This window comes from Mobula hypostoma, chromosome 6 (assembly GCF_963921235.1).
Source record: "Mobula hypostoma chromosome 6, sMobHyp1.1, whole genome shotgun sequence".
In the NCBI taxonomy this organism is placed as follows: domain Eukaryota; kingdom Metazoa; phylum Chordata; class Chondrichthyes; order Myliobatiformes; family Myliobatidae; genus Mobula; species Mobula hypostoma.
The window spans coordinates 18,171,895-18,182,514 of NC_086102.1; the positions used below are offsets into that span (position 1 = coordinate 18,171,895).

Sequence of the window (10,620 nt, forward strand, 5' to 3'; positions counted from 1 at the left end):
GCCGACAGGAGGGGGTGTTCAAGTAGGGTTAAACTCACCTCAACATGTCTTTTATAGTTAGGGTTGCCAACTTTCTCACTCCCAAATAAGGGACAAAAGTAGGAGTCAAATCCCGGGACACTTTGCCCCAGGAAAGACTACCATGACCATGCAGCCTTGCGCGGGCACCTGTGTGCGCATGCGCATATGTGCCGATTTTTTTTTCCCCACAGATCGGTTTTGCCTTCATCTTCCTGACTATACTGTACACACATTATTTCTACTTTATATAGGCCGTGTATTTATCATATCATTCCTGCTTTTACTATATGTCAGTGTTATTTTAGGTTTTATATGTTATTTGGTATGATTTGGTAGGTTATTTTTTGGGTCTGGGAACACTCAAAAATTTTTCCCATATAAATTAATGGTAATTGCTTCTTCACTTCATGCCATTTTAGCACGGAAGGTTTCATAGGAACGCTCTACCTTAGCAGGGAAAATACGGGACAAGGGCGGTCCCGTATAGGACAAACCAATTTAGCCCAGTATACCAGATGTCCCGGCAAATACGGGACAGTTGGCAACCCTATGTTCAAGTTCAGCAGTGCGTGACAGGGAATGAGGAAAGGTGCGGCTGACTCATATTGCTTCCTCGTGGCCCGGTAGCACATGCTTTGCGGCCCGGTGGTTGGGGACCGCTGGTGTAGAGGACTGTCGAAGATTGCAGAGAGACATTGATAAGATGCAGAAGTGGGCTGAGAAGTTGCAGATGGAGTTCAACCCAGAGAAGTGTGAGGTGGTACACTTTGGAAAGACAAACTCCAAGGCAGAGTACAAAGTAAATGGCAGGATACTTGGAAGTGTGGAGGAGCAGAGGGATCTGGGGGTACTGGTACGTACCCCGTAACTGGGTTGCCAAATCAGCAGAAATGGACCACTTAGTTGGAGTCTGGATTACTGGAACTAAGAAAGTTTTATTAATGAAATAAGTAACACAGTACTCTAAACGTAAGGATATAAATGCAACGGGTTAGCAATGATAAAACACACATGTACACAGAACTAGGATGATAGGAATCCATCAAGCTCTATCGCAGTCTAGGGGTAAAATGATCAGTCTCAAGTGACACAGAGTTCAGTTCGCAGTAATCGCTGTTGTGCCGTTGGGGAGAAACAGAGAGAGAGCGAATGCTGATATTCAGATCCGATTCAACAGACCTTTGATATTCCTTGCAGTTAGCTTTCGGCGCGAGCCCTTTTTAATGTCTTCTGAGGTCACCGACTGTGATCCCTCCATTCCGGATACAATCGTTCTTCTGCGGTGAACCCGGCACCCAGGCAACGGCGGACACACACACCAGGTTCCCGCCGATCGTACCGTCTCACCCTGTGCGTCTATGGTTGGTCCTGCGACCAGACCTCCAAAACTCTCACCAACTTGTGGGGGCACACCGCACTTCCAGGGTCTCGTTATCTCGTGGTGTGTCGCTTGCCTTAGCGAACCTGTTCCTTTTATCCCCCTACTGGGGTGTCGCCTGTCCATCAAACTTCAAACAGTTCAGGTTCAAAGCAACCGGTCTCTGACAATACTCGGAACTGTGTCTCCTTTTCGTTAATACCTCTCGTCTCTCTCTCATTAGCATTTTCAATGTTTCCCCCATTTGTCTCTCTCTTATCTCTCTTATCGGCATCAATCTTCTGATAACTTGGTCACTGTACACATCCACAGATCCCTGAAAGTTGCCTCACAGGTAGATAGGGTAGTTAAGAAAGCTTATGGGATGTTAGCTTTCATTAGTCGAGGGACAGAGTTTAAGAGTCGCAGGGTATGATGCAGCTCTATAAAACTCTGGTTAGGCCACACTTGGAGTACTGTGTCCAGTTCTGGTCGCCTCACTATAGGAAGGATGTGGAAGCATTGGAAAGGGTACAGAGGAGATTTACCAGGATGTTGCCTGGTTTAGAGGGTATGCATTTTGATCAGAGATTGAGGGAGCTAGGACTTTACTTTCTGGAGAGAAGGAGGATGAGAGGAGACATGATAGAGGTATACAAGATATTAAGAGGAATAGATAGAGTGGACAGCCAGCGCCTCTTCCCCAGGGCACCACTGCTCAATAAAAGAGGACATGGCTTTAAGGTAAAGGGTGGGAAGTTCAAGGGGGATATTAGAGGAAGGTTTTTTACTCAGAGAGTGGTTGGTGCATGGAATGCACTGCCTGAGTCAGTGGTGGAGGCAGATAGACTAGTGAAATTTAAGATATTACTAGACAGGTATATGGAGGAATTTAAGGTGGGGGGGGGTATATACGAGGCAGGGTTTAAGGGTCGACACAACATTGTGGGCCGAAGGGCCTGTACTGTGCTGTACTGTTCTATGTTCTATTCTGGAGACATGCAGTCCTTTTATCTGCCGTCTCTTCATCTCTTCTGCTATTATTCTTTGTCTCTGATCTTGGAGACGTGCATTTCTCTGCTCCTTTGTCTCTTCCTCTCTCCACCTCCTGTGCCTGATTTTTGTCATTCTGGAGACATGCAGCTCTTTCATCCCCCGTCTCTTCATCTCTTCTGCTGTTTGTTCTTTGTCTCTGATCCTGGAGACGTGCATTTCTCAGCTCCTTTGTCTCTTCCTCTCTCCTCCTTCTATGCCAGTTGTTGTCATTTTGGAGATGTGCATGCCTCTCCTCCCATGTCTCTTCTTCTCTCATCTTTTTTTGTCCTGACTCTTTGATCCTGGAGTTGTGCGGCCCAGGCCTCATTCGATTCTTGTTCTCTCCCTCTCCTTGCCGCTTCCCGACGACATTTGGCATCATCTCTTGACCATAAATGTCCCCCTTTCTCTTTCCACGCAGCATAATTAGGCTGATCATATTTTTTTACGCTAATGCTGGCTAGAAGATATGAAGCAGTAACAGCAAAGCCTCCAGGATGCTGATTATTCTTGATGATGTGGTTGGCGCTGTCCTAAATGGATGTGGTATAGTCACCGCTGTCCTTTGACTGTAGCAAAGGGTCTGATGGGTGTCTCGAAGTACGTCATTACAATAAGATTTAATTATCTCTTATTGATGGGTGGCAGTTAGATCTGTCCCAATCCTGCACATGCTGATGGTGATTTGCAGAATGTGACCGCTCGAAAATAGAGCTGCTCTGCCCCTTTGCTCCAGTTGGTGTCGCTGCTGAGGCTGGCCGTGCGCATGCGTCGTGGTATCGCGTCGCGGTTTTCATCACAGCTGACATCGGCTCTCTGCTGAAAGCGGGGCTGTTGATTTTGGCGAGTGAGCAATTTTATACGAATATATAACCCTGAACTTTGCCTGCATTCTGTAAGTTAGTGCATTTTAAGTCAATTTAGCCAAAAATAGTGCCGCTGTAATGCACCATTTGCACTAATTGGAGGTCACAAGCAGACAAATAAAGCAGGAGAGTTTTAGTAGTATATAGATGGATATGGAATGAGGAAGTGATTTAAGCAAGTACATCCATAACACTTGGACAGTTATATGGATAGGAAAGGTCCAGAGGGATCCGGCTAATTGTGGGCAGATTGGAGTAGCTCAGATGGGAATCTTGATTAGCATGGACCAATTGGGCAGAAAAGTCTGTTTCCATGCAATTTGACCATGACTCCAGTGAAGCAGAATTCCACTTCAATAACTCATTTTCTACAAGTTTTAGAAAAACTTTTTAAAATACAAGATTGATTAAAAATTAAACAAAGTCTATAAAACTTTTCCACTTAGAGCTTCTGTTCATTGTTCTTCCCTCCATACTTCTGTGTGTTTTGGTCTCTCCTTTCCTTAAAGATTTGTAGCCACAGTAATCACCAAGAAGATTGGATAACCTGCTCTCAGGCTTCAGCTAACAAACTCGTATGTAGTTCTGAGTTCCCTTCCCTGAAGGGAAATGCAAAACCTTCGGCATCTGTTCTTGTTCAAGATCAGATGCAAACTATTACACTATTCGTGGAACTCCGCTGCACATTTTAATCAAACTAGTCTGTAGTAACCCAGAAATCATATGTTTTAATTGCTTAAGTTTTTTCAGTACCTTTCTGGAACTTTTCCCTTCCTTCAAGCACCCTTTAGGAGGCTGAAGAAATTTGGCATGCCCCCTTTGACCCTCATCAACTTCTATTGATGCACTAGAAAGCAACATATCCGGATGCATTACAGCTTGGGTAAGGCAACCGGTAGACCATAAGGAACTGCAGAGACCTGTGCACATTAAGGAAACCAGCCTCCCAACCATGGACTCTGACTACACTTAGCGATGCCTTGATAAAGAAGCCAATATAATAAAAGGCCCCATCTACTCCCTCTTCTGCCCCTTCCCATCGGGGAGATGATACAAACAAATGAAAGCACATATTTCTATCATGTTGTCCTTGAGCCAGCTGGTATGCGTTTTCATACCAGTCCCCTGGCACAATAAAAGCGCACATGGAATGGGCTGTCATAAGAAGTGGTTGAGGTAGGTACAGTAGGATCATTGAAGTAATATTTGGATAAGTATATGGAGAGTGATATGGGCCAACAGCAGGAAATTGGAACCACCTGGGTGAACACTGTAGTCAGCATGGACTCATTGGGCCATAGCTCTATGACTCTAAAATGGACTCCTGACCTCATAAGCAAGCAAAAATCTGCAGATGCTGGAAATCCAAGTGACACACACAAAATGCCGGAACTCAGCAGCCAAGGCAGCATCTATGGAAAAAAGTACCATCAATGTTTCAGGCCGAAACCTTTCGGCAGGACAGATTATGACCTCATAATCTACCTTGTTATAACCTTGTACCTTACCCCAAGGCCTGAGTCGATGTAGTAGTAGTATCTTACTGTTAACCTGCGCTGCATATTCTCTGTAACACAATATTCTGCATTCTATTGTTTTCCCTTGTACTACCTCAATGCACTGTTGTTATGATGGACTAGACTATAGTCAGCATGGCTTCCTCAAGGGAAAAATCTTGCCTGACAAATCTGTTGGAATACTTTGAAGAAATAACAAGCAGGATAGATAAAGGAGAATTGGCTGATGTTGTGTACTTGGATTTCCAGAAGGCATTTGACAAGGTGCCATACATGAGGCTGCTTAACAAACTATGAGCCCATGGTATTTTAGGAAAGATTCCAGCATAGATAAAGCAGTGGCTGATTGGCAGGCAGCAAAGTGTTGGAATAAAGGGAGCATTTTCTAGTCTGTTGGCAGTAACTTGTAGTATTCCAAAGGGGTCTGTGTTGGGGCTGATCCTTTTTACATTATATGTCAGTGATTTGGATGATGCAGTTGGTGGCTTTGTTGCAAAGTCTGCAGCCAATATGAAGACAGACAGAGGGGCAGGTAGTCTTATAACAATTACAGCACGGAAACAGGCTATCTTGGCTCTTCTAGTCTGTGCCTAACTCTTACTCTCGCCTAGTCCCACCGACCTGCACTCAGCCCATAACCCTCCATTCCTTTCCTGTCCATACAGAGGCTACAGAAAGACTTGGACAGATTAGGAGAATGGGCAAAGAAGTGGCAGATGGAATACAGTGTCAGGAAGTGTATGGTCATGTACTTTGGTAGAACAAATTAAAGGGTAGACTATTTTCTAAATGGAGAAAAAAGTACAAAAAACTGAGGCGCAGAGGACTTCAGAGACCTTGTGCAGGATTCCTTAAAGGTTAATTTGCAGGTTGAGTCTGTGGTGAGGAAGGCAAATGCAATGTTACCATTCATTTCAAGAGGACCAGAATTTCAAAGCAAGATGTAGTGCTGAGAATTTAAAAAGCACTGGTGAGGCCTCACTTGTATTGTGAGCAGTTTTGGGCCTCTGATCTTAAAAAGAATGTGATGAAACTGGGGAAGGTTCAAAGAAGGTTCATGAAAATGGTTCCAGGATTGAATGCTTTTCATATGAAGAGTGTTTGATGACTCTGGGCCTGTACTGACTGGAATTCAGAAGAATGAGGGGTGACCTAATTGAAACCTATCAAATGCTGAAAGGCCTTGATAGAGCGGATTTGCAGAGGACATTTTCAATGGTGGGAGAATCTAAGACTAGAGGACACCCAAATAATAGAGGGGCACCCTTTAAGAATGAAGATGAAGAGGAATTTCTTTAGCCAGAGAGTGGTGAATCTGTGGAATTCTTTGCCACAGGCAGCTGTGGAGGCAAAGTCTTTATGTACATTTAAGGCAAAGGTTGATAGATCCTTGTCTGGTCAGGGCATGAAGGGATGCGGAAAGAAGGCAGGAGATTGGGGCTGAGAGGAAAATTGGATCAGCCATAATGAAATAGCAGAGCAGTCTCGAAGGGCCTAATTCTGCTCCTATATAATATGGTCTTATGGCTAAGAAATAAGACGTATGAATGGTATGCAAAATGAAGTTTTTTCACTCTACCTCAGAACAGTGATAATAATAAACCAGTTTACCACAGTGGCACTCTCAATCGATTTTGTATTTAGGATTTTCACACAAATAGAAATATAGTTTCAAGCAAAAATAAACCTGCTTTCATCCAAGCTAGGCAAACCCAAGGTTAACCAAACCTTTGTGTTAATTTGAATAAATTGCTTTTAGTTGCAATGATGGTATGAATACAACTGAAAGCGTGCTGCAAAATAACTTGCCTGTAAACCCTTGGAATTTGAAAGTGCATTAAGCTTTGTTATTTATTTTCAAACTCGCTGATAATCAACACTGGCGCATCTCAAGGATGTGTGCTTAGCCCACTGCTCTACTCCTTCTACTCCCATGACTGCGTGGTTAGGCAGAGCTCAAATACCATATATAAATTTAGCAATGACAACTATTGTTGGCAGAATTTCAGATGGTGATGAGAAGGCTTACAGTTCAGTTTTTGTTTATTGTCATTTAGAAATGCATGCATTAAAAAAATGATACAACGTTCCTCTAGATTGATATCACAAGAAAACACAGGACAAACCAAGACTAAAAGTGACAAAACCACATAATTATAACATACAGTTACAACAGTACAAAGCAACACCATAATTTGCTAAAGAGCAGACCATGGGCACAGTAAAAAAAAAGGTCTCGAAGTCCCGAAGTCCCGAAAGCCTCATCATCTCACGCAGGCGGCAGAAGGGAGGAACTCTCCCCGCCACGAACCTCCAAGCGCCACCAACTCGCCGATGCAGCACCATTGGAAGCACCCGACCTCAGCAGACTCTGAGTCCGTCCGAAAACTTCGAGCCTCCAACCAGCTCCTCCGACACGGCCTCTCTGAGCACCATCCTCTGCCGAGCGCTTCGACCCCGCCCACCGAGCAAGAAGCAAAGCCGAGGAGTTGGGGCCTTCTCCTCCGGAGATTCTGGACCACACAGTAGTAGCAGCAGCAAAGCATTTCAGAAGTTTCACCAGATGTTCCTCCATACTCTCACGTCCGTCTCCATCAAATCAGGATTGTGCACAGCACCCTACTTGACAAATAACAGACATCACCACCGGAGTGGCCGCTGCGAGCTGCGTCACGCCGCCATCTTCCCACCAATTGTGGGATATCACCAGGAGTGAGATATATCAGCTAGTTCAGTGATGTCACTGCTGCAACCTTGCACCCAATGTCAGTAAGACCGAAGAACTCATTATGGACTTCAGAAAGGGTACGATGAGGGAACATACACCAGTCCTCATTGAGGAATCTGAAGTGGAAAGAGTGAGCATTTTCAAATTTTTGGGTGTCAATGTCTCCGAGGATCTATCCTGGACCCAACATATCGAAGCAGTTACAAAAAAGGAACAGCAGCAGCTATATTATGAGTTTGAGGAGACTTGGTATGTCACCAAAGACACTCGCAAATTTCTACAGATGTACAGTGGAGAGCATCCTAACTGGCTGCATCCCTATCTGGTATGGGGAGAGGGCACCGCATGGGATTGAAATAAGCTGCAGAAAGTTGTAAACTCAGTCAGCTCCATTGTGGGCACTAGCCTCCCCAGCATCTAGGACATCTTCAAGGAGCGACACCTCCAAAAGGCAGCATCCATCATTAAGGACCCCAATCACCCAGGACATGACTTTTTCTCATTGCTACAATTAGGAAGGTGGTATAAGAGCCTGAAGGCAGACACTTAATGATTTAGGAACAGCATCTTCCCCTCTGCCATCAGATTTCCAAATAGACACTGAACCTATAAACGCTATCTCACTACTTTTCCCCCTGTTTTTGCACTACTTATTTAATTTAGTTTTACATATAATTACTGTAATTCAGTTTTTATTTTGTATTGCATGGAGCTTAGAAAAATAGAGGGCTATGGGTAACCCGAAACATTTCTAAGGTAGGGACATGCTTGGCACAAGTTTGTAGGCCGAAGGGCCTGTATTGTGCTGTAGGTTTTCTATGTTTCTGCAATATACCGCTGCTGCACAACAACAAATTTCACAACATATGCCAGTGATATTAAAGCTAATTCTGACAGTGTTCAGGGCACTGTGCCAATTGCATCAATTTTTTTTTTAGATTAGATAATGATGACGCTCAGTCTTCATTTATTGCCATTTAGAAATACGTGCATTAAAAAATTATACAATTTTTTAAAATGATACAAATGATAAAATTTGCTATTTTCACAGAAATCCTAGTCAGTTTGTTTATTGTTTCTGGAAAACATGCAGCTTTAGCAGTATTTTCTTTTTAAGCTCTACCTATGGATCCATTCTCAATTTTAATTTGAACAGGGGTTGGATTTTGTTATTTGAATTCGAAAGGAACTCTATTCTTAAAAATAAAATCCTTGATGAAATGAAATGCCCAAGAAAAATCTAAATATTAAACATAGAGTTTCTAAAGTTTAGGTGAAGTCATCTGGGTTTTCACTACCAATAATACTGCTTTACCTAAAATGCAACCGCAGCATGAATGGATCTCTAAATTAGATAGCCTTGAGATGTATTTGTTCATCAGGTTTCAGCAGCCCTCCAATTCTCACCAATGTTACGACTCTTTTTCTAAGCTCGGGTAGGCAAGGGTAAATATGCTAGCTAACTAAAAGCAAAAGACAATGAATACGGTCTTTTGCTCTGAAGGTGAAAGGTCATCGATCTGAAAACGTTCACCCTTTTGTCTTCCACAGATGCTGACTGACCTGCTGACTGTTAGCAGCATATTCAGTTCATTCATTTCACACCACTTAATTAATCTTTTGACATCGTTTTCACAAATGAATCTGTTTTTTCCCCATGTCAGAGTTTAACAGGCTGCCTATTTGATATTGAATTACAAATTATCTGCAAATTTTCATGTTATCAGGCAAGGACACAACTGAATAAGAACAAGATACAGTTAGGAAAGGAAAAAAAGCAACATATCTTCCATCTAAAGAAGAAAGACTACTTCAAATATGTATTGCTGTATCACCATATTAAATCTAATAATTAGCTTACAGACCCATCGAAAAGTCAATTGTTTTAATTATGATACAATACTGAAAAATCACAGAGGGATCACCGTTGAAGAAAAATAGGTTTTATTTATGCCATTTTACTCATAAACCTACTGTTAGAAGCTAGTTAATTTTTATTGTTACCCATCTCCTCTGGCCAATGATGTTCAGTTTATCATCATATTTTGTGTCCAATATTTGAAAAACTTTGAGTTTTGCAAATGTTATTACAGAAAAAGGGAATGCTAGAAATGAAAGATCAGACTAATCACAATACCTAAATAGTAGACCTCCAAACTGAAAAAAAAATCTGAAACTAAAGTTACCCAAGTAGATGACGAGATCATCATCTCATCTAGTTGTTAGCCCAGTGAATAGTAGTATGCCAGTTATTGCTACAGAAAGCAAAAGCTCCCAATTATAGCCAAGCTTTTAGGCAAGAGTGAAAGTTCGTGTGACCTCACACCCACCAATATATATCTCATTTGGTATCAGAGAAGAGGAACTGTTACAACAAAATAAATATGTTAAAGTAAGTATTTAAGCAAGCATACCTTACAGATTTCCTTACAGGTCCTGAAATAAGCTTCACATAGGATTTGGGGAACCAGCCCTTTTGTCCATGAACTTCTCCAAACCACCACATATCTTGTTGCTCCAGAACAGTGATGATGTCATTTTTATTGAAGTTGAGGTGATTGTCCTTCTTTGCTCGCCAAGGATATAAAGCTTGAGCTTGTAGCCCTTCAACCTTCTCTCCCTGTGATATAATTCAAAGGAAGATAGATGGAGCTTTGGGATGCATTAAAATCCTTAAAAGTCAAAGGATCTCACTGAGCAAAGATAACAACTAAGTACATCACAAAAGGGAATGTATTTAATTTGTCTAAATATTCAATGTTTTGGATAAAAAGAGTGAAGCTTATCAGTATTAAATTGACAGATCAGAGCACACCAAAGCTCGAGATTCAAGATAGTTTATTGTCATTTTCTAGTACACGAGTGTAAAGAAGAACAAATTGATTGCTACTCTGGATCCAAAGCAGCATAAAAAAATACAATAAGCATGAAGAAGACAATGAAAACAATAAAAAAAAGTGTAAAAGCAATCCTATAAAACAATGTATAAGTAACTGCAATATGGATAAATTGTAAAGAGATGTCAGGTAATGTGTATGCAGTGGCAGTGGGGTGGGGGTTGGTGGTGTGATCAGCAGTTCCCCACCACCTGAATCT

At 42.2% G+C, this 10,620-nt stretch overlaps 1 protein-coding gene across 3 annotated transcripts in view; it reads right to left on the minus strand.

Moving 5' to 3' along the window:
* The window catches only part of itsn1 (intersectin 1 (SH3 domain protein)), a 241,208-nt gene that overhangs the window by 105,791 nt on the left and 124,797 nt on the right, over positions 1-10,620 (minus strand). For all 3 annotated transcript variants that reach the window (XM_063050322.1, XM_063050321.1, XM_063050323.1), the window contains exon 22: positions 9,939-10,144. In XM_063050322.1, coding sequence (XP_062906392.1) covers positions 9,939-10,144 — 206 coding nt within the window. The remainder of the gene's footprint in view (positions 1-9,938; positions 10,145-10,620) is intronic.